Source organism: Nematolebias whitei, chromosome 21 (assembly GCF_014905685.2).
Source record: "Nematolebias whitei isolate Nwh7 chromosome 21, NemWhi1, whole genome shotgun sequence".
In the NCBI taxonomy this organism is placed as follows: domain Eukaryota; kingdom Metazoa; phylum Chordata; class Actinopteri; order Cyprinodontiformes; family Rivulidae; genus Nematolebias; species Nematolebias whitei.
This window is the reverse complement of record NC_056518.1, coordinates 19,614,851-19,639,509: the sequence shown is the minus strand read 5'-3', so window position 1 is coordinate 19,639,509 and position 24,659 is coordinate 19,614,851. Positions and strand designations below refer to the sequence as shown.

General features: G+C 39.9%; 1 protein-coding gene across 1 annotated transcript in view; it reads right to left on the bottom strand.

Annotated features, from left to right (window-relative positions):
• The window catches only part of cep170ba (centrosomal protein 170Ba), a 21,885-nt gene extending 1,029 nt beyond the window's left edge, over positions 1–20,856 (bottom strand). Inside the window, exons 1-16 of the mRNA XM_037695145.1 lie at positions 20,832–20,856; positions 19,884–20,021; positions 18,126–18,215; positions 17,362–17,440; positions 15,259–15,317; positions 14,508–14,664; positions 10,848–10,976; positions 9,281–9,769; positions 8,301–9,199; positions 7,970–8,119; positions 7,468–7,606; positions 5,760–7,355; positions 3,802–4,048; positions 3,025–3,145; positions 1,324–1,443; positions 1,160–1,248 (exon numbers count right to left, since the gene is read on the bottom strand). Coding sequence (XP_037551073.1) covers positions 1,160–1,248; positions 1,324–1,443; positions 3,025–3,145; positions 3,802–4,048; positions 5,760–7,355; positions 7,468–7,606; positions 7,970–8,119; positions 8,301–9,199; positions 9,281–9,769; positions 10,848–10,976; positions 14,508–14,664; positions 15,259–15,317; positions 17,362–17,440; positions 18,126–18,215; positions 19,884–19,988 — 4,469 coding nt within the window. The 5' untranslated portion in view covers positions 19,989–20,021; positions 20,832–20,856. The remainder of the gene's footprint in view (positions 1–1,159; positions 1,249–1,323; positions 1,444–3,024; positions 3,146–3,801; positions 4,049–5,759; positions 7,356–7,467; positions 7,607–7,969; positions 8,120–8,300; positions 9,200–9,280; positions 9,770–10,847; positions 10,977–14,507; positions 14,665–15,258; positions 15,318–17,361; positions 17,441–18,125; positions 18,216–19,883; positions 20,022–20,831) is intronic.
• Between the last annotated feature and the right edge of the window lie 3,803 nt (positions 20,857–24,659).

Here is a 24,659-nt window from a genome sequence, read left to right as displayed (position 1 = left end):
CATAGAAAATTAATTGAGCTCATTTTCCATCATTCAGATCTTTAGATCCGTTTACAACCTTTTACTGCTCCGTTGACATTTTGTTCTGGTTCAGCTTCTTTCAGCTTCCTTGTGCAAATTTAAACCTACTTTCGGCTGTTTCAGATAATTTTCACTTTTTTGTGCTCATTGCTGCTCCTTTCAGCCTAATTAATTTATGTCTAATAATTTAAGCTTGTTATGCTTCTTTCAGTTTATTTCTGCTAGTTTCAGTTTTTTCAGCTCCTATTTAGCAGTTTTATACTATTTTTAGCCTTTTCAGCCAATTCCATTTTTTTTGCACTCATTTCAACATTTTTCAGCTTAATTCAACCAAAATGTGCTCTCTTCACTTTCTTCTTGTAATTTCAGCTTTTTTCTTCTTTTTAACAACTTTTCAATTTTCTTTTTTAATTTTTTGCGCATTTCAGCTCTTTTCAGATAATTCCCACTTTTTTGTGCTAATTTCTGCTTCTTTCAGGAAATGTATTCTTTCTGCTTAATTCTGCTAATTTAAGCTTGCTCTACCTTTTCAGCTACTTTTTTTGTTCGTTTGCATTTTTAGCTAATTTCAGCAGTTTTCAGATAAATTCAAGTTTGTCATAGGTTTCAGCCAAATAAACTTATTTCTGCTAATTTCAGCGTTACGCTCCTTTCAGCTTTGGTCTGCTATTTCAGCTACGTTTTTGCTGGTAGTTTAAGCTTTTTTCTGCCTTTTCAGCTACTGGTAATTTTTTTTGCTTCCCCCAATTTAAGCTTTTTTAGCTAATTTATGTGCCAATGTCTTCTTATTTAAACCTAATTCAGCAAATATGTGTTCTTTCTGCTTTCTTCTGGTAACTTAGGCTTGTTTTTCAATTTCAGGTTGCAGCATGTTGTAGCTAATTTCAGCCGTTTTTTCAGCAATTTCTTCAGCAATAAGCATTCACACTGCATTTTCACAGGAAATGCAATTTTTTCTAGTTACAATAAAAACAATGAAATAAACAACCGATGAGAAAAGCTAAAAGTAAACTTATACATACAGAAGATGAAATCTCCTCTGGGTATTGTCAGATTGTCTGTGAGGAGACTTACTGAGTTTTTGGTATTCAAAGAGGTTAGAAGCTCAGTTCATTCAGTTTGTTCGTTTGAATCTTACTTAATCTTGTCAACGAGTTGCTCCGTGTTTCCTCTGATGGCCGCTGTGACGTGATACACAGGACTCAGCAACAAGCTGTCCACACTGACCTGCACGGAAAACGACAAGAAAGTTATCCTCTAAAAGAGAGAGCATGTGAAATGATGCGAACAGCCTCAACAGACCTCATCACTGTTTGGAGGTAGATGCCTGGAGTTTTGCTCATGATCGTTGGATCTCTGGTCAGACTCGCTTTTCGTTGCAAAACTGGTTTGGCCTCTGTTCAGTCCAGACTGTGGAACCCGCTGGAACACAATCAGACTTTAGAAGGAAGCTTCAGGAGAAAGACAGGCAGCTGAAACTTACTGTTTAAGAATCAACTATCTTACTTGGTAATTTTGACACTTATTTCCTTTAAAACGATACGGCTGCATCAAATATTAATTGTAAAATAAAATAAAAAATGTTCTTATAAAGAATTATTCATTTTTCGGTGGGTTCATGCTTTAAAAACACCAGAATATACATAAAAACTACCTTTAAATTTATTCAAACAGTATTTACAATTTATTAGTGGTAGTAATTAACTCATCAAGTACAAGTACATAAAAGCATGACTATTACCCATAAAAATTAAAAAGAAATATTTTAAAAGTTAACAATTTTAACGAGTTGAAATAAATATGAAGACAGTTTGGATTCTCATCATGCAATAGCAGAGGTGCACAAAATTTTTCAACTATTTATAAAATGACCAAGTCAAAAATTATCTACCTACTATAAAAATACTAAACTTATACAGTACAGTAGTCCCTTACTACTTTGCGGTTTGACTTTGGAGGACTCGCTATATCGCAGTTTGTCAACGCACATTAAATTGTTTTATTTTTTATTATTGTACAGGACACGTGATAGTCACCTTTAATATTACTCACGTGACTGGGACAGTACGGGAAACTGTACAGTAAAAAGTTAACGAAAAAATAAAATATTTCGGACAGGCGCCGCCATTGTGTAGTTTTCTCTCAATAAGCCTACACTACATTCCCGCTCATAATGACTACATTTCCCAGAAGCCAACAGGGCCCTGCCAAGAAGCTCTATTTCCTTTTGCTGAAATACAGTGCACAAGAGAAAAACTTTTGATCTGAGCGGAAAAAGTTTGGCTCTTATTACAGTGACTTCGGCGCTCAGCGGGCACAGAGTGCAGTACGGAACCCACCGAACTGGATCAGAACTGGAGCAGAACCAGACCTCCAAACCCATCTGTGAATCTTGAGAGCTGGCAGCAGGTCCACGACGACTTCCAAACAGGGACGCGCTGCAGAAGGCCCGGAGCAGTTTCCAGAGCCCATCGGTACTTTTTTCATCCAGACTTGGGACTAAACTGACCACCTCCAGTCCCGTGCCGGTCAACCGAAGGTCTGCCCCCCCACACATACAAAACACGCTTCGATGCTCAAGGATTGCACTGAACCAGACCATAACCGGACCCCCAGACTCAGAGGTGAACCTGAGAGATCCTAACAAACCCACGGGGACTTTGAGCGGGGACGGCGCTCCAGCCGGAGCCCACCAGGACTTTAGTAGCTACATATACAGTACTGTGCGCATGTTGTTAAAATGACGTAGGTTTAAGAGTTTAGAACATTGCAAGTGTGGGAAGGGTTTATAAAGCCTTAAAATATATATAAATACTAAAATAAATATAACGTTGCTACTTCGCAGATCTTCACTTATTGTACGGGGGAGGGGGGGCGGTCTGGAACATAACACCCTCAATAAACAAGGGACTACTGTGTATGTGGGAAAATCTGCACAAGAATAAAACTTAACTGCCTTCAGCAGGATGTGAACACCGTCTTTAATTTGCATGTGTGATTTACCTGCTGAGGAGCGAGCGCTGCACTGGGCTCCTCTCCAGCTGTTTGTGGATCACCGTCTCCTGCAACGTCATGGATTTCTCTGGCTAGAATAGCCAGGTCTTTGGCCAGGTCTTGACTCAACCTAATGGTTATGAAAATACAGAAACAAGCAGACATTATTCCAAGAAATTTAGAAAAGAAACAAGAAAAAGTTCATTGCCTCCGGGAAGTTAAGCCGATGTTACGTCAGTAGAACAGATAAGAGTCTTGTCTCAGAGTGTTATCAGTTACAGCTGCCAAAACAGAGACCCTGAAATATGCAACACAACTATACTGTACATAAGCCACGGGTCTACACATTTAAGAGGAGAATACGCCGATTTCAATAAATGCAGCATTATGCTAAAGTTTTACTTTTTAAACCCTGCATGTCCCAGTTTAATCTTCTTGCATCTGATCACACAGGAAAGACGGGAGTAATAATAATGATCCTTTGGTTTCTGATGCTTTGAAACAAGACAGGCCCCAAAAAAATTATTACTTTGATTAAATAAAGCAACATGCCAACACTTATTGCTGCAAGCACAATACACTTAAATATGAAGGAGTTCAGCATGTGGCTGATGTTGTACCTGACATTATTTAATCTGAATTAAAACAATGCTAATAGTTAATTGTGTTTCTGACATCATACTTTCTGGTAATGACGATCTAAATAAAATACAATTAACGTCTGTGAAACTTTTGAATAGTTCCACAAAATAAAAAATAAATAAATAAAAACTCAGCATTTCTTACCGAGCAATCTCAGCACTGTGTGCAGACCAGCTGTGGAAAGCCTCTCCCTCGTGGTTCTCCTCTTCAGAATCTCGACTGCTCGATTTGGGATGACGGGCGACCACTGGCTGGGGTCGAGGCTGACTGCGTGGACTGTGAGAAGCTGAGGAAGGTTGGGAGCGTTTGTTTTTAAGACTGGTCCAATTTGAGTCGTACTCCTCATCTGAGGTAGAGGTATAGTCAGAGCCTTTCTGTCGCCTCCTAGAGCCTTGCCGTTGTGAATCGGTCATGAGTGACGGAAAAACGAGGACAGAACGTTTGGAAAAACAAGAGAAAAGAAGGTGCAATGAAAGAATACCTCCAGGAAAAAAACACCACCTAGTACTTTTAGAGATGAATCACCAAAACTTTACCCAGAACAAGAAACAGAGACAATCCTGTGGAAGTGCTCATCTCCACACCTCAAACCTTTTCACCGTCACGTTAAACATAATCCACAATTTAATATGTGCAAGATATTAAGCGTTGGTGGAAACACTGACTGTCCCAAGAAACATGTTAAGTCTGGGTCAGAACTAGAGATGCACCGATCCAATATCAGTATCGGAACAAATTCTTGATCGAGTATCGGTAGAGATGCACCGATCTGATATTAATATCGATATTGATAAGATTTAAAAAAAATTCTTGATTGGGTATCAGTGACAATGTGACCAATACATGACAGGAACTGATGGCTGTTTATTTTAAATATGTGCCAACCAAGCTAGTGCTTTTGTTTTTTCCTCTTATTTCAGCTCCTTTATTGTTTATTTTACATTATATTTATAATTCCTGAACCAATTGAAAAGGTCTGTTCAAGTTTATTTTTTCATGTTTGACCCAAGTTGTCAACCTATTGTTTTTGTCAGTTTCAGTATTATTATACATTTTACATTGGATGTTATACTCATAATTAGGAGTGCACTGATAAATGCCGATGTATCGGCCCCGGTTTCCTTAATTTTGGGAAATCAGACGATACTTGCACGAGAAACAGATTTTATTGATTTTTTTAGTTTTAACAATTGTCTGAACTTCGTTTATATTTCAGAGCACTACCTCATGGCCAGTTAAAACAAGTTTGTATTGCTTCTAGGATATTGTTCATGTGTATTTTTTTCAATGAAATAAAATAAGATTGGAAATTGTGACCTTATAACACCTGACTGTGTCGCTTATAAAACAAAATCGGTATCGGCCAAAATCGGAATTGTCAGGTCAGACTTTTTAGAAAATCTGTGATCAGCCAGAAAACTGCAATCGGTGCACCCCTACTCATCATTACACTGACTGAACAAATTAAAGTTGTGTTGTTTTTACATGTTTGACCAAGCTAGTGAAGCTATTGATGTGTGCTGTACTGGTGCAGAGTTTTCATTAAATTTGTAATTCAGTACATTTATGTCTGTGTTTTAAAAAAAACAACAACAAATGTTTTAAGTCAATTCAGCACTGTTTTTCTGTATCATATCGGTATTGAATCGGTATTGACCGATACTAAACCTCAGATATCTGTGTCTGAAGTGAAAAAAGTGGATGGTGCATCCCTAGTCAGAGCCAAAATTGTCATCTTTAAGATACCCTCAAAGAAAAAAAAGATATCTATAAAAAAAATTAATAAATCAGTATTTACAGTAAGAGTACCCTGTGTAAATAAGGGAAACAAACATTTTTGTGAAGATATTGTTAGTGACTCAGATGTTAGTGAAATCCTTGAACCAGCTCCCACCAAGAACAAATTTTTGGATGGTTAAAAGCAATACATAAAACTGTAGAAGACCAAAACCATGGCACCACTCGCGTAAACTGTGACCTCAAACCTTCTCACCACTCTGACGAACTTTGTCCTGCTTCTAATCTAGTCCTAAATTAATCTATTTTTCTACAATGTTGGTTTAATTCAATTTATAAAATGCATTTGTTCACATTATACTCACTTGCTGTGCTGCTTGCGTATTTGGCGCTGTTTGAGCGTGAACGAGTAACGGGCGTTTTGCTGAGCGCTGCTTTCTGTGGCCTTTCCACAGGCTTTACTCCTGCAGAGGCTCTTGGATTGGAGCTGCCGCTCAAATCTGTGCTGCGGCTGGGACATCCTGCGCTCCTGCTTGTCCACTGTGAGGTGGAAGCAGCCTCTGTATCACTGGGTGTATTGAACGAGCCTGCTCGCCTACGAGGCATGGCCAGCATGTCCAGTCTGGAGAGCTTCTTGGCTTCTTGGGGCTGCTTTGCAGGAGCACTGTTTGCTTCTTGGGACAACTTGTCAGACTCGGTCCCCTCGTTGTCTGAGGCCTCTCCCAGACGCGCTCGGCGGAGCATTGAAGCCCTGGTGGGTCTTGGGGCTGACAAGCTGCTGGTACGACTCAAGACCTGAGACGCTTTGGACGCCTTGCCGTCCTCTTTCTGAAGAGGCACGGTATACTTTCTTTGCATTTGGTTGTTGCTGCTCTCTTGATCTGAATAAGGGAAGCTGTGAGGATCATCGCTCAGGTCGGTAGATCCAGACCTACCAATGCTTCGTCTCAGTCCAACTGGTTTTCTGACCACCTCAGTCTTGTTGCGGCTGTTTACTCCATAAGAACGAAGCTTTTCAGTCTGATTTGAGTCTTGACTAGTTATGCTAGTAGAAAACTTTTCACTGTGAAGGCCAACAGCAGCTGGTTGTGCCACCAGTGAATTTGGCTTGACCTTATTGCTATGCTGGCTGACTGTGCTGGAGGTATCCACATCAGAGTCCCCAGAAAGCGAGTCCAATATGGGCGATGGAGTGGTCTCCGACTGTCCCGCTTGGAGTTTGGCCTCCAAAACAGCCAGAACATCCTCTGTCTGTTTGAGGTAAGAACGAGTGTCGTGACTGCTGCCCCCCAGGAATAACGCAGGTTCTGGATCTCTTTCAACAGGGAGACTGGAGATGTTTGGCAGTCTGGCATTGCTAGGCTTGTCCTTGGTGAAGCTCTCCTGTCTGATTAATGACGATGTCGCAGCTTCTTTGCTCTCTGGACTCTGTGTCCTGTGACCCAGTACGGGCGGTGAAGCAGCAGTTCGGATTGTCTCAGAGTCCGGAAAACATTTTTGTTTGGCCAGAGTAGCAGTTGAAAAAGTTTTGTTAGAGAGTTTTCTCTCAGGATTGGGAGAGCTCACTTTTAAGCCGCCACTGTGTAGCTTGGACTCCTCTGACCTGATGTAGAAAGCTGTAGACTTGACAGCGAGTCTGAGCTTCTCTTCTGCATCAGTTAGCTGCTTCCTGCTGTGCTCCATGTTTGATCCATCATCTGATTTACTGGCATCACTCAGGCTGTCAGGCTCTACATCATCCTGCACCGTTAACCTATGCACGTCATCCTGAGATCTGGGGGCTACTGAGCTACTGTTCTCCATGTCAAACGTTGAATTGAGGTTACAATGAACATGAATACTGGGAGTTGGAAGGTCACTCCTCTCTTCCTGGGGGAGGATGCGCCGAGCCCTTGAATCATCAACATCTGAGCTGTTTTGGTGCTGGCTGCGTGCCGTCTTATGGATGATGGTACCTCGTGCTGAAGTGAACAGTTTTAATGCATATTAACCACACATACTGAGCATCATTCATATTCATCAGGGTGTCTCATTATCATTTCAAATAGACCAATAGCTCGTCAGGTGGCTTACCCCCTCCTGCCAGTTCCATCTGCGAAGGCATGTCAAAGAGGCCAGGCGAAGACCCAGATTCTGTGTAACTGTCTGCCAAGCTGGCCCAGCAAGACATCCACTTAGGAGCCCCCTGAACCCCAGCAGCTGCTGGCTGAACCTGTGTGAGAAAATACACAACTATTCATCATCTGTGGAAAAAAATAAATCATAGGCGGAAACAAACCCACAGTTAGGATAACAGATGACAGAAGAGCACACCATATGTATGTAGTATGACTGCAAAACCAATTTAGTTCTTAAAATTTGGTTAATTAGAAAACACAAACAATAAAACACCCAGAGACTGTGAGGCAAATAACAAAAAAAACCACCAAAACAACAAATGTGAGCAAACATCAAGAAGCCAAATCAACACAGAAATGCATGCTGACTTTAAAAATATCCATTAAACGCTGTTAGAACTAGTGTTAAAATTATGTTTCCATTCAATCTCACCCTGAGCAGAAGAGGTTACCTTTACCTGACTATGTCCCTGCCCTGGAGCTGGCATCTCCTCCCCACTGCTACTCTGACTATACTCCTCCCTGTCCTGATCAATAATAGACCTAAATGCAGATGATGTTTCTGCATCACTTGGTTTCATTGGTTCTGGACTATCAACACCAAACACCTGTCAAGAACAAAGCATTGTGAGTATTTACATGTGTAAATAAAGACGACAAGACTTTCTGGACAATGGTGGAAGCTGGTGAATAGCGAAGCTGTTAGCTGTAGCTTTTACACAACATGCTGTGATTTACTCATAAGCAGCTTCTCTATTAACTGAACATAATTTAGATGGAGGCTCTTGCCTGATCAATCTTGCTTCGTGCCTCTTCCACCTCTTTATCTTGAATGTCTGCTTCGATTGTGTAGGTTCCTGCATCACTCAGATTGTCCTCCTCTTCATTCCTGGGGCTTCTGACTTCCACATTCGGAGTAGGCATGGTGGTGGGATTCAGAGGAACAGGCTGGCTGACTGGAGAGGAAGTCTGATGCCGGTGATGGCCGTCAGTTGGAGGAGGGCTTGTGGAAGTCCGATCAGACTGGAAAACTGCATCTGCCCTCCTTTGAGCTGCTTTAGAGGAGCTGGAAGCAAATTTCTCCCAGCTGGAAGAGGACTTCTCCTGTTTGAGACGTTCAGCTGTAAATTCTTTTGCAAGTTTGGATTTCCGTCCGACGCTGCTAAAAGGTCTTACAGATGCAGATGAAGAATGGGAAGAAAGGCTGGTGCTGATTCGGTCTTCTGTCTTTTCCCTTCGAAGAGAACCAGCTCTTTGAAACCCTGACGAACTAGAGGAGTCCTTTAGAGGAATAGTGTATCGTTGGGTAGAGGGAGTGGTGGAGGAAGATGCAGGTGGGACATGTCTTTCTACAGCTGGACTTGACGCGTTTGCTTTCTCCTGCTGGTGCTGAAGCCCTGCAGGTTCAGGTGAGGCTGTGGGATTTGTGAAGGACTGGGAGTGCCTCTTTCTTGAATTATCAAACATTTCAATGACAAAGGTTTGTTGAAGCTCAGACTTGCTGTGACTGGAAAGGGACCGTGATTCAGTTGGAGAGCAAGACAAAGGTTCTTCCAAGTTTGGGGAAGTAGTTCTCAAAGTTACTGAAGAAACCTGCACGACATCCTGAGGTTCTGATTGGAGGAAGTCATTTCCGTTCACCGCAGGTTGTCCTGAATCACTGTGAGAACTGTTCTCACAGCAGTTTGCTGATGATAGAAACATAAAAAACTGTAACCATTTAAACTTAAAAGTTATTGCTTAAAACATAAAAATAATTTAAGACTTACCATTTGCTATTTTCAGATCTGCTGAAAGGCTGTTTGTGTTATGCAAGTTTTCACCCTGTGATTTCCTCCTCATCATCATACTTGCATTGCTTTGGACCAGCCAATCAGCTACTTTGCTTTCCGATGACATCACCTCTGTAGGTGTGGTAGCAACCTCTGTGGCAGGCTGCTTGCGTGACTGGCGGAACGCAAACTTGGTCACATGGTCTTTGATCTTCATTTTACCTGGGGTGCATTCATCAAATTCAATGGTGAAGGAGGCGTGGCTTTGGACCACGGATGACGTGGGGGTCGAGGGGATGCTATGAGTGGTATCCTTTGTTGGAACCTCATGAACCTGGGACTCCTCTTTCTTGGTAGGCCCCTGCTGGAGCTCCTTTGTTGGGATTTCAAAGTAGCTGGGCTCTCTTCTGTAGGAGAACACAGACTTGGCCTGACTGTCTGACTGAGAACGGTTGACCTCAAACTTAGATGCATCTTCAGCAGACTCTGAAAACAGAGCAGTCGAAAAAGAAATGCAGCTTCTGTTATTGTCCTACATAATAAGACCACATCGCTAACAGTATCATGCTGCTAACTGGACCATGTTGCTAAGATAACCTCACAGTCATCAGAACCGCTCTGCCAATAGGACCATGCTGATGTAGATTTTTTTTATTTTTCCACTTTTGGCGCCTTGTTTCTGTATTTTTGCTGCACACTTTGAATAAATCCTAGTTTATGTTAGTTTAGTTTATGTTAGGGCTCGCATTAAGCGTGTAAATTATAGCCAAATCAAACTATGAGAATCGTGCTGCTGTGGTTCGGTGTATTGTTTTGCACCATTAGTGTTTAGCATATATCTTAGATCTTTTAGCGTTCATTTAGCACTCATCTTAGTTAATATCTTAGATCCTTATTTTCCGTTTCTTTTTACACTTTATATTTTTGCTATTGTTGGATGTAACTGGGACCCTGTGTACACAATTTCGTTCCACCCCATGTACCACATGCGATGCGAATGACAATAAAGACCCTTGAATCCTTGAATAATCCACTCACTGCACGAATATGGAAAATATGCCTTAGTTAGAGTCAGGCAGTCAGATAAACATCATATCATAAATAACATGAAGGATCCAGATGTTGATTTGAGGAAAAAACAACCCGTTGATCTTCAGTTGCCACCAGTTGGATGTGGCCAAATATCACTTTAGAAGCTCTGAGTCCACAGCAGGGTAGCTAAGCGGTAATAATCTGTTTTAGTCTGGGCAACATGAAGGGAACAATGACCCTTCCTCCCCTGCTTCGGCAGCTTAAAGGGTCATAATCCATCACGAGGCAGACAGGCACTGCCCAGTGACCTGGCAAACACTTCACAACTGGCAGCCAGAGACCTGCCCACAGCTTAAAACCATCCATCTCCCAGTGACCACCAGATAGCAGGGTCATAAAAGCTTGTCATTACAAATTAGGATCCAACTCACAAACTTGAGAATACTCACACACTAGAGTAAAATGAGGGTTTTGTTTACAAGATACAAATAAAAACAAAATAATTGTAAATAAATTAGATGCGTTCTCTGACCTGGCGCCTCCTGTTCTGGCACTTTTCCACCTCTGTCCAGCTTTGTGTTGGTTTGATCCTCATCTTCCCCCCACCAGGATGGTTGGCCATACAAAGGAGTCGGCCTGGACATGGGAGAATCTGTGGAAACTAGCAGACAAACGCACAACAATTAACACACATTCAAGCAGAAGAAGGAAAGCAAAAAGTGTTTTATTAATACAATTATAAATATAAAAGTCAATATGGTTTTTATAAGAAAAACTATGTTTTCTGTTTTTATGCATCAACTAACGCATACAATACTGAAGCTAAGAGAATGTTTCACTTCCTGTAATCATTGTGACGCACAGAGAAGTTGTAGTCCAAACTATTGTACAAGTTGTTTCACACAAACCCCCAAAACATAATCCTCCTCATCTTAACCTTCAAAGAAAAGCAATGCAAGATGCAACATAAGCCATACAAATCAAGTCTTCTTGTAGACACAGACACAATTTGCTTACTCCTTTAACTACTGAGGCCCGAACAGTAAAGGCTTATTCTTGCTCTGGTGTTTAGTCAGACTTCTGCATGCTAGTACACACATGCTAGCAAGCCTATAATGGACTAATCAGATAATCCAGGAGCTACTTTTTCGTCTGATAGATGAGACAAACAAGCTCCTTAGAGTTTAACGTGGCTTCACAAACTCTAAGCATCAGCAACACTTTACCACAGTTGCCTTGGATGCACAAAATAAGACATAAACAGAGCGGCAGAAGAAGCATGTTAACAATTCCTTTCCACTTACTCAACCCTCTACTTTTAGCCAAAGAAAACAAATGGGCATAATAATATGTGCCCTGTGCCGAGTTGTGAATATAAAAAAAAACCAACAAATATTACAATGCATAAAAAATAAAGTCGAAACACCATATATTTTCTTTTTTGTGAGTGGATTATCAATAGAAGTGTCCAATTACTTAAATAAACATGAAGCATTGGGAAATGTTAATTGCACAGAGTAAATATGCTGCATCAGGGCAAACTGAGCAACTAATTTTATGAACTTTCTCCAAACACTGAAGAGCCCCCAGGCCCAGATGGGGTGAAGTAGGCCTGACTGACTCAATGTACAGCTGAAGTATGTACCCTGCAGACAGCTGGAGGACTGGATGCACTCCACATCCTGTACAACTGCGAGAGAAAAGAAGCGCAGGCACAAAAAGTGTCCCAGTAAGGGGAAAAAATGAAGCGATTTCATCATGAAAAATGTGATTTCTTGAAGTCAGAGATAAGTAAGGCTGGTTTCAGTGAAATGGTTTAAAGAAAAGTTTATTTTGTTGATAGGAACTGGTGGGGGGGGGGGGAGGGTGCTCAAGCACAACTAAATTTTAACTCAGCACCCCTGAAAATTAAAGTACCGGTACAACAAAAAATAGTAATAAGACCTTTTTTTTGTGTGTGTGTGTGTGGGGGGGGGGGGGGGGGTTGGGTTTGGGATTCGGTTTTTTGCATTTTTGATTCAATGTAACAAAATAAAACTAATTTAAAAAGGTAACATATCGTTGTAATACTTGGTTAATTTACATAATGACTAACTGCTGGATGTCTGACACTTGAGCTGCTGGCTTTCAGTAACTGTGGCCCCCTGACCAGTTCAGTTGAATAACCCTGATTTAGAGTAAATGGATGATAAATGGACTGTACTTACATAGCACCTTTCTATCTTATCAAGATACCAGGTACTCAAAGCACTTTACAACACAATCTATGTCCTCATTTACCCATTCATACAGCACTCTACTATATTTATACAAAGACTAATCAGTGCTTTATCACATTCATACACTGATGGGTCACACATCAGAGGCAATGAGGGGTTCAGTGTCTGCAGGGACACTTGGACATGCAACTGCTGGTGGAATTGAACCCCAAACTCTTGCATTGGAAGATGACAGCTCTAACCACTCAGCCACAGCCGCCCAGAGTGTGGAATACAGTTTATTCCATTTCCAAAACCTAAACCGAGTCTGGAAAAATGTAAAAGATGATAAAGCCCTGCGGCCGACCTCACGAGCAGCTGAATACAACGGTGATAAACAGGAAGTACCACATGTTCACCTGTATGAAGGCAACTACAAGAAAATCCTCCATTTTCTGTCATAATTACAGTGTATGATATAAATTGTTAAATTAAAGGTTAATGCTTAAAGCTAGTTGTACTTCGTTTTGTGTGTTATACATGTAGAATATGTTGCAACTTCTGGTTGCATAAGTTTAGTCTTTGCTTGTTATGGTAAGTTAACAATAAATTGATTTTGTACAAAGTGTTTAGTAGGTTGTGTAACATAAATCAGAGCGCTATGTCTGTCGCATCTTAGCTAGCACATCTGTATTACACACCACTAGCTTAGCGCTACTTCTTGTCGTGCTGTGCTCCCGAAAATAGTAACTGAATCAAGTGTGTACTTATGTAGGTAAACGTAGATGTTTAATAACCTGTTAAAATGCACCAGAATACAGGAAATGGCATCTACTTTATTCAAAATTTTCTGGGGGAGGATCCCCAGAACCCTCCCACCAGTATGCCCCCCCCCCCCCCCCCCCCCACACACACACACATTATGAATGGTTCCAACACCAATGGCTACGACATTGTTCAAGCCAAGAGCCATTGTCAGCACTGGGGGACAAGCACCCCTCAGATTCTAGAATCGCCCGTTGATAGGTGCACCATTCTTCAACAGCTAACACACGACACTTACAGTAGGTTGCTACAGTAACTCTAGCTTTATTTTCTCAGGTGTGCTGTGAAATACCGTCCTCATCTTGTTGTGCCACTACACCGAGCTAGACTGTGCTGTTGTGGGCCAGCGATAGCCAAACTAACCTTCACCGTGTGGGGCTGCTTTGACTGCAACTGCACAAAAGATCAGTAAACATGGCTTTGGTGAAACGGTTCAAAGAGTTCGCAGTGACTGGTTCGTCGTTCTAGGCTCACAAAATATGCTGCAGTTCAATGAAAGGCATGCAGAGGAACACAAGGCCACAGCTGGAAATTTCCTATTTTAAGCACGGCTTGTAATTTTTCCTCTGAACTCAAAGGGTCAATTATGGAGGAAAAAAAAAAAGCACCGAGCTGCTAAATCAACAACAGCTGCAATGGTCTGGTCAGTGTGAGTGAGTTTCATTCACAAAGTGCTTTAACTGAACTGACAGCTTGCTGACTGTCCCACTGTTGTCTGCAATGTAAACCATGACTACTTCAGTATATCTAGGAGCAAAAATCATGAGACAGACGAGTGGGAAACACGTCTACAAACGAGAGAGCGTCCACACTTGGCAGGACTGCACCTTTTGTCAGCAGTCAGGCGTGTCTGACAAAGATAAGACTGCTCGTCCTCAACTCCTCACCTTTTAGCCCTTACTCATGTATGCTCATCCTGCCGGCCCTAGATGTCAAGATCAATTTCTTTACTGACACCACAGGATTGTCACCTGAGCCCGTCTATTCGCATGCCATCCTAATCTCACACCAGGAAAGCTCTTAGTAAAAGAACACACAGTTGCTCTATCTGAGGATCTATGGCTAAAGTCGCGCAGCGCTCAGACTTCCTCTTATGTTTGTGTGAACAGGATATTCAAATCCACATTAGAAGCGTTGCTGTGTAGTGGTTTGTGGACAGGGTTATTCACCTGTGAGCGACTGGGCCCTTCGTTCAGCCCTGTCCTGCAGTTTCATATTAGAAATCACATCTTTGCTCCTCTCCAAGTTCTGGGGATGCTGTTTTTCCTTCGACTTGGCTTCCTGGGATTTTATACCGAGCTGCAACTGGCTGGTGTACTTCTCATGCTGTGAATGGAGAGGAGGGAAGCAGGATGTGAAAAAGCTCCCACCAACAATCAGCACTGATGTAACTGTTCTCATACAAATAAGGAAGGAGCTTCTTCAGATGTCCTTCACCTTTTAGTGAGGGACAGCTTAATGTTTGACTGTCCAGGACAAACACAAACATTTAAGGTATTTAATAGTGTTTTCAAGGGCGTAGCTGATGAGCTAGTCAACACACAACTACATTTCCTGCAAAAGCAGAAAAGTTGCACATTGTTTAGTCTATTAACCACAAAGCTAATTATCCAACAGCTTTTTTTATTTAAAAAAAAAACACTTTGAAGCTTTTTGTTGTTTGTTTCAGCCTCTGATTATTGCAGCCCTTAAGCTTCCTGAGTGTTAGACAAAAAAATATTAATTTGAAAATTAAAAAATTGATCTTGTAGTGGAAATGTATAACCTTCTGAAATCATGATGGTTAAATAGTATATGTATATATATATTAAAGAATATCGCTATAATGCTTTTAAATTGCAAAAGTAATGAGCTATAATGTGATCTAAAATGTTTTTCCAGACAACTAAAACAAAGAGACAGGATGTGAGAAGAACTTACTTTCAGAGCTTCCTCTGGGACTTTGTGTTGACTCTTCTCCAGGATATAAACATGTGCATGTGCACAAAGAGTTAAAGTACTCAAATCTAACATTGTGTAATGCAATTTATAATTTAGTTAAACATTCAAAGTTCAGAAACAACTAAAAATACAGCAAACCTATTGCCTAAATATTTATTGTGTGAATGTTTATGAAGCATTCACTGTGATCCATTTTTCTTCTGTACATTTTTCTGCATATTTCTTGTTCCACAACTTTTATGCCAATTCAGCAAATCATTTATCAAAACGTTCAGCTCATTCAGAAGGGTGCGATGACTTTTGGTATTGCTGCAACTTCAGCTTTTTGAAATATTTAGCCTTTTCTGACATCGTTTTTCTCATAAGAAATTAATTGAGCTCATTTTACATCCTTCAGATCCGTTTACAACCTTTTACTGCTCCTTTCATATTTTGTTCTGGTTTAGCTTCTTTCAGCTTCCTTGTGCAAATTTTAACTTTTTTCAGCTACTTTCAACTGTTCTGTGCTCCTTTTAGATTATTTCTGCTAACTACAAAATTTTTGTACATCTTCTTTTGTTAATTTCAGATTGTTATGCACCTGTAAGCTTATTTCTGCAAATTTCAGCTTTTTCTGTGATTTCAGCTACTATTTAGCAGTTTTTATGCTAATTTGAGCTTTTACAGCCAATTCCACATTTTTGCACTTGTTCAAACTTTTACAGTCCAATTCATCAAAAATGTGCTTTCTCCACTTCCTTCTGGTTCTTTAAGCTTCGTTCTGCAATTTTAGCCACTGTTCAGCTGTCCCCCCCCCCCCCAAATAATAACCACTTTTGTGTGTTCATTTCTGCTTCTTTCAGTCTAATTGGGCAAACGTGTTCTTTCGGCTTTCTTCAGCTAATTTAAGCTTGTTGACTGACATGTTCCTGTTGTTAGTTTTCTACATTTGTCTTGGAATCTAGCTGTTTTTTGTTTTGTTACCTTTTCCTTTTAGCCATCCTATTTGTTAAAAAAAAAAAAAAAAAAACTGTAGTATGCTTTTTTTATAACTGTTTATTGTTGTTGCTGTTGTCCATTGTTGTCATCTTTCTTTGTTGAAATCAGGTCTCTCTTGTATATGAGTCCTCGAGGCTCAATGGGATTTACCTGTATAAATAAAGGTTGATTGATTGTTCTACCTTTTTAGCTAGGCTTTTAACATTTTTAGCTAATTACAGCTGTTTTCAGAAAAAAAATGTTTTTCATGGTAACTTCAGCTACTTTCAGCCTAATTAACTTATATCTGCTAATTTCAGTTTGTTATGCTCCTTTGAGCTTTTTTCTATCAGTTTCAGCTTTTTCAGCTAATTCAATTTTTTTTAGCTCATTTCAGCTCTTTTTGCTCCCTTCTGGTAGATTAAGCTTCTTTCTGCCTTTTCAGCTACTTCTCACCAATTTCAGCCTTTTTTATTTTTTAGCTAATTTGCTCATTTTTGTACTCATTTCTGATTATTGAAGCCTAGTTCTTTTTGCTTTTTTCTGCTAAGTTAGGCTTGTTTTTCCATTTCAGCTACATTTCAGTAGGTTTTTAGCCAATTTCAGCTGTTTTTCAGCAAGTTCTTCTGCAACAAGCATTCACACTGCATTTTGTATGTTTTCACTGAATGCGAGTTTGTCTAGTTTCTCCTCTCAGATGGATTAAAGTCTCTTAAATCCTGGTCTAGTTCAAACAAATTAGTTTTTCCACCCAGCCCCTTAAAACAAGCAAGCTCGTATATTGTACACAGTTCAGTGGACATGTGTTTTTTTTTCATCCTGCTATCTAAACGGTGTTTCACCGTTCATGCGTTTTCTGCTCTGAGGGTCAAAGTGTGCTGGAGCAGCTTTTGTGTTTAACAGTTGGTCATAATCTAAAACTCCTGACTGGAAAGGCACAGGATTAAAAGTGCAGTGAAAGAACGAGGAGAGGAAAATATAACACGTACTGCGAATTCTCAACCAAAACTGCTACTGCTTTAGGAGCAGAAATTCTGTGTAACCGTATCATGTCAGATCAGTCATAAGCAAGAGCATAATAGGAGTTAGTTTTAAAAGAGAATAAAAAAAAAAAAAAAAGGATATCATAACCAAATCGAATAACGTCCGACAGCTTGAGGGTGATGTATGTCTGGTCCGGGATCCTGAGGTCATTCACAAATGTCTGTAAAACAAAAGATTATACTTTTTTTACCTTTAAATAAGAAAAACATGCCAACTCAGAATAAAATACCAATCACTTGTGGCACGCTCCCTAATACTGCAGCGGCTCCATAATTGGCCCTTTTCCCACTAAAAGTCCATCCACAAGCTGAAGTGATAATGCTGTTATGCAACAACAGCTGCAGAATTGAAATAAATAAATGGAAGTGCGCTTCTGTAGTTTTTCCCTTCGTCTCCAACAGTTTGTGGAAGTGGTTTTGACGTTTATGTTCAGCATCTTGTATGCAGATTAAATGAATTGTGGGTTGATTTCTGTTGCATATCCACACTGCTATGCTCCGATTAGTTTGATTACCAGGGCCAAGAGAAATGCTCAGTGAGAACAATGAGCAGTTTCTCTCCCCAGAACAACTTTGGATTTTTAGTAGGATAACGGTGCAATGAAGTGGCAACAGAGCTGTAAAAGGAGAAGGCCACGGGCTGACATACAAAGAGTGAAAACAAAAAAAGGGTCCTGGCAACCAGGAAACTCCACACTGAGGACTGCCACTGTTCCTCTGCCTCTGGAAAACAGAGACGTGTTTTCTGCTGCAGGAATTGTTGAAACGAGAGCCTTAAAGCAACGTTTTTTATTCTTCCTCTCAGTAAAACAGAAGCAGGCAGGGCCTAAAAACGGACTAACTCACCCCGTTCAAGCTGCCCAGGTCCTTCACCATGTGCTCATCAGTGTTTGGGTTGTAGTTGATCACAGCATGCTGTTTGTCCACACTGCGAGACTGCAAAACAAAAGCCACACAGATGAAACTTGGCATTGGTAATTTCTTACAATATTTACAAGTTATCTGAAACTGTTTGGAGAAAGTGTTAAAAAAAAAAAAAAAAAAAGCAGAAATGAAAGAATAACATCAAATGTTGAAACTGAGAACGCTTATTGTTCTCCTATTTAACACATTTAGAAATAATTTGTAGATTTTATAAGAATTCTCATATCACTAGGATAAAAAGCAAAAATTCAAACAACACTACAATAAAAATAAACTATTTTTATCATTAAAAAAAATACACTTAATGGGCTCAAAAACCCAGCTGTAAAGCTCCAACATGTAATGTTTCGCACTTTTAATATTTTCTACATCCTAATTAATTATGGGCTTTTATTCTTTAGTCAAACGCGTGTTTTTATTTCCATTTTAGAAGGGATCTGGTAAAAGTTAGGAAGCTCAAAGACACCACACACAGACGGTCGTCTTCAAACGAGCAGCAAATCTACAAAGTTGCACCAATTATTGTTTCCATTCATAAAAATCTGCCAGGTTTGGAGTGCACGTTTGCCACTTAGGGTAAAAATATGTCTCTTGTTTGTGTGAAGAATGCTCAAATGATAGAGAGCTGCTGCTCGTTAGCACCCTGAGCCTTTCTGTCACAAAAATACAAACACAATGACTGACAAACTCCATGAGCTAAATTAAACCTTGCTCTCCAGCGGACCGTTTGCAGGCTTGTCATGAACCCCTGAACGTTGTCCTGGGAATAACAGGGTTGGGATGTTTTGCGTTTTTGTCCATACGAGTAAACTCACAGCCCACAGTGGTGATTTATCAAATAGTTGACCTCCTTGATTAGTTTAACTATGGCGGCTCCAACAAAAAGATACCACAGTCTGAGCTTGATGGCCTTAAGCTTTACTTTGGCTCCATTATCAAAAATAATTACAATACTTATGTGGAAACAAAGCGCTTTAGGGCCAATCAGTGCTCATGGAGATACAGCTCAAACACCCCTCGACACGGAAAGTCCAAACACTTAAGGCCCGGAACAGTGTCGTTTAAAACAACACTGCTTTTCACGCTAAACTGGATTCTCACGTTTCTGACAAACGCATCGAGGTGGCCACACACAAAAAAAAAAGAACAGATTTAAAACTATTTGGTACAGAAACGGAGCGCGGTCCAAATCGGTTTCAGTAGAAACAGTGAAGCATGCACTAATTCAGAGAGAGCAAAGGAGCTGAGGTTTTTCCTGAATGCGACACCGCCTAACTGTGGATGGGAACAACTTCTCCATGTAAGCGCCGTCTGTGGTTGACGGGCATATCTGCGCTTAACACACAAAATAATGGCATGAACAACTGCCTCAGAGGCAACATTCCTCCTTAACTGGTCTAAACACAGAGCGAGAACAAAAAGAGACGGGAATAATTATGTAAAGACCACAAAGACATCGAGTTTATAGGAGACAGCACACGAACAACACAGCAGAATGATTTAAATGCATTTTGAGGTGATCATTTGAAAGACTGTCCGAGACAAGTGTGTGAGAGGACACCGTTACACACTTAGACGTGAATTCACTCAAGTGGCCTCTCTATTTATTTATCACTAGAGGAGTGCACATTTCTTTGGCTTGTTTTCTGTGTAGGTGCAAGCTTCACGGCAGCCACTCACCTGCAGCATGAGCTCGCAATCGTCCCGACCCACGAAGATCATCTCCCGGGGCAACCTGTGGCGTGTGCCCGAGCTGCTGATTAGGAACCATGACGTCACGCTCATGTCGGAGCCACGTGTCAGGATCCGCTTAGCATCCTGGAGAAACAGATGATCGGAATAGGTTTGAAATAAATGTGCATAATATCACGTGAGCCACTGATAAAATACATGGATGAAACCCAAATCTGTACAAGATTCTGGAGTGCAAACAAAAACAGCTACAAAGAATGGCATTTTCATAGTTTTATATGTTTCGTTTCATTAGCTTCTCTGAAATGTCTCAGTGCTCTCTGAAACGTACTTCAATGGGTATGCTAACAATGTTTTAAAGGGGTTTAAGTAAAACCAAATTATTTTATTTGAAAAGCTTTACAGGATCTTGCATCTTCTTTTGGCTTTTCCCTCTTCAGGGATCGCCACATCAAGTCATCCTCCTCCATCTCACTCTGTCTTCTCTAACTGCATCCATACATCTCTCCTCTGTCTTTTTCCTGGCAGCTGCATTTCTAACATCCTTCTACCAGTATACCCACTGTCCCTCCTCTGGACATGTCCAAACTATCTCAGTCTGGCCTCTAACTTTATCTCCCAGTTGTTCAACCTGTGCTGTACCTCTGATGATCTCAGTCCTAATCTTATCCATCCTTGTCTCTCCTAAGAAGAACCTCAACATCTTCATTTCTGCCACTTCCAGTTCTGTCTCCTGTCTTTTTGTCCACGTTTCTGTCTCCAGACCATACAAACACAGCTGCTCTCACCACTGTCTTGTAAACTTTTCCTTTGACTTTTGCCGACACTCTTTTGTCACAAATCAGTCCTGAAACTTTTCTCCATCCTGCCTGGACTCTCTTCACCACACTCCTTGTTTTTGTGGACAGTTGACCCTGAGTACTTGAAGTCCTGCACCTTTGTGATCTCTGCTCCTTGTAGCCTCTCTGAAAACAAACCAGAAGGTTACAGCTAGGGATGCACAATATTGGATTTTTGGCCGATATCCAATACCAATATTATTTTTCCTAGACTTACTTTTCATTCAACCTTTATTTATACAGGTTAATCCCATTGAGCCTCAGGGACTAATTTACAAGAAAGACCTGGACCTGCTTACAGAGACTACATAACTTTCTCTGCTGTAGAATTAAAATACATTATTCTGCATGGTCTTTGTCAATTTGGCCTGCTACCAAACGCAGATGCCAAAAAAGGGGCTGAAAATGATGTTACATTATATAAATATATAATATATATTTAAAAAAACAGCGCCTTTTATATTGGTGAGTTATTTTGATGGAATCTCCGATGTCCGATATTTAACTTTATCGCTAATATCAGCCGATACGATACCATGCTGATAATCTCGTGCATCCCTAGTTACATACAGCCTTTGAAAATTCTAACTTTTGGGATAATTTACTTCCTGAATTTTCATTGAACGATATGAAAAGTTGTCACGGCTTATTTGTTGGTTGGAAATAAAAAATACTTTTTGCGCATTCAGGAATATTAAGCAGCTTTTGTTGGAGCAAAAGTTCAAAATATGCCAAAGTTACTTCTCAAATATGAAGCAAAGAACTACATGACGGGGTACTTTTTATCTATGCTGATCGTTTTCTGTGCTTCAAAATGTTCTAAAGTACTTTTCTGCAAGTTTGCTCTGTTTGGAATATGTGAACCAATACAAACTAATGTTTGTAGAGTTTGGTTTTAATATTGATTTTCAAGTATTCAAAGCACATTTTTACATCTGATTAAATCTTTATTTTTGTGTATTTTGGGAACCAAGGTGCAAAAGTTGTGCTTTGTATTTACTATACATACAGAATATATTTTAAAGTATTGTAGTTTGATTAAATGTTATTAAAACAAGAGACCACGTTCACACTGGGAAACATGGATGTTAGCTTCCTATAGCATTAGTAAACAATGTTGACAAAATTACAAGCCATTCTTAACGCTTTAAACTTAATCCTGCCTAAAAAAACATATATTAAAACCTCGTTTTTAATGTGACTAATGTCTGTTGTTGACGGCGGGGTTGTTGAGCCAGTGAGCCTCAAAAACTGCGACCTTTTCTCCAATTTGTTCCCAACATCAGGACACGCTTACCTTCAGTGCCTTTTCTGTTTTACGCCTTAAAGAAGCCAGTGTTTCAAGTCCAACTGTGAAAAAACTTCGACGGCAGATATAAAAGCAAACAGGTGACACCAACAGGTAAACGCCTAACACACCCTCTTCCTACTTTGGGAGTGACAACCGGACGAAGCTCTCCTGAAAAAAGACGCCTCTTCTCTCTGTTCCACGCAGTGACGTCACTGACGTAAGTCCATCAAACTGGTATGATCAGAGAGAGAGAGAAAAAGAGGTCTCACTCTGTCTGAATTCCGAGCAGGGAGGAAAATTTAAGCCACGCCCACCTGTAGCACAGTTTGTTTAACTTTGTTTTTATTTATTGTTGAGCGCTAGCACGCTAATTTACAGGTGACAATTAATTTTTTTCATCTGAAATTCGTTAATAGTACAAAATGAAACACTTCTAAAGAAAAAAAAACAGCAGAAGAGAAGGCAAAAATGTTCAAACAAAAACAAATTTACGATAATAAAAACGAGACAAAGCTATACAAACTGCAATCAAATACTGATATTGAAAAAAATCGTGTTCTTTTTTTTTTCTGTGCGCTGTTCATGATGCAGGGCAAGTCATTCTTACAGCGCATGCGTACAACAAAAACAAACATGAAAACCATCGGGCGAGTCATCGTCATTATAGACGATCTACGTCGAACAAGCCGACACATGTCAAACTTTATCTAGTGCTAAACTCCAGCTTAAGGTAAGAAAAACAGACATGTTTTTGGATATAACACCATCTCAAACAGTCTGATTTTTACAAATCATACAACTAACAATGGAAAATAACATTTCAGGTTGATTTGATTTTATTTGCTGGAAAACTAAACATCAGTTTGAAACAACTTTCATCAGTTATTCAAATCATTTTCTCTCATTGATGATAAAACAAAGCGTCCTTTAATGCTGCATGGACATGTGTTTATTTTTTAGGAAAACGCCACTAGATGGGGCGATAGCACCAATATAAACTAATGATTGTGTATTTTTTCTTTACTTGGTGAGGATTATTGGAAAGCACCTTTTAAAGCAGTTCAGTCATCCTGCTGAAAAAGCCCCAGTCGTGTCTTTGTGTGGAGGATTTTTAACTTTCACTGCTGTGACATCTAGGGCAAATGTTCAGTTTTTAAAACCTTTATCAGTTTTCTAATAAATAACAAATGACTAGGGTTAAATATGCACTGCCAAGTTGTTTTGCTGCATTAAAGATTTCCATTAATTACAGTTTGAACTCCTCGTATCAACAGATTAATGTATGTGTAACAGTTAATGCATTTAGTATATTGCATATCAAATTGAGCCAGAATCTATATTTTCCATTAAATACTTTTACTTTCAGTGCTCAGATAAAAGGAGCTTTGGATGACATCCATAGTGGATGCCAGTGGCGATGCCCTCCCCTCCAGCTCCGTGTTGTTTTAGCCAGTCCAGCTCAGGTCAGGTGAGTGGCACACTGAGCCCAAGCCTGACGCTGCTGAGCTTTGCAGCTGGGCAAAAAAGAGCAGACTGTGAGTTCTGGCTGTCAACATCTGCTCCAGAGACTGTACCATCTGCCCCGAGGCCCTGGGGAGGAGTGCTGCTCCTCATCTCAGACCAGCTGCAGAGGCCCAGAGGTGGACCAGAACTCTGCCAAGACACAGTCAGAACCATCGAGTACTGGAAGAGCTGTCTCACACATTTGGCTGTTTAATTTGGAGGTTTTGACCATGGAAAGGTTTTAGACAAATTCAGCTCCTGCATTAGTCATTTTTTCCCACAGTGGCAGAGCCGAACCTGCAACGTAAAGACTTGTTGGTTGGAGAAGAACAAAGAACATTTTATGTAAAGAGAAGCAAGAAAAGTAACAAGAGATTAACATTTTCTATAAAATTGTGGTGTGGATGTTGGATAACTTTTTAGAAGCAGAACAAGATAAATTAAATCTGAATATGCATTTAAATGATCACAACACAAGCTAAAATGAGAAGAAAACTAGCTAACTTAAGTCAAATGATAAAAAGCTCAAATAAAATAAAAAACCAGTAGATAAGTTAAATGAGCAAAGCTGTAGCTAAAAAGTACAGTCATAGCCAAACCATAGTTAAAGCTAAAAAAAAAACTATTATGTAGCTAAATGTGAAAATTAGCTAAACAGTACCCAAAACTAAGATTAGATAATTGTAACTAAAGTCTAAAATCAGCGATAGCTGAAAGTAGCCAAACCAGTGCTAGAAGTTCAAATCAAAATAGAAGCCAAAAGCCTAAATTAGCAAAATAGTAGCTAAAGGCTAAATAAAACAGAAGTGGATAAAACATAGAGCAAGTATGCAGAAGCAGATTTTTAAATATATATTTTTAAGAAAATGGAAAGATCTCGATGAAAATTCTTGTAAAGTTAAATATTGTGAAGTCAAAAAAATTACAAAAAACAAAAATGTGTTGCTGAGCCACTATTCCTGATCAAGCGAATGTTTTTGATATTTAGATTAAATTAGGAAGAACTAGTTCATACAAAATAAAATCAACAGGAACACAAGTGTGAATTTGAACACACAAGACGTACACGCACAAAAAACTTTTATAACTACACAAAACAATAAAATGTCATTCATGAATGGGTGCAAATGA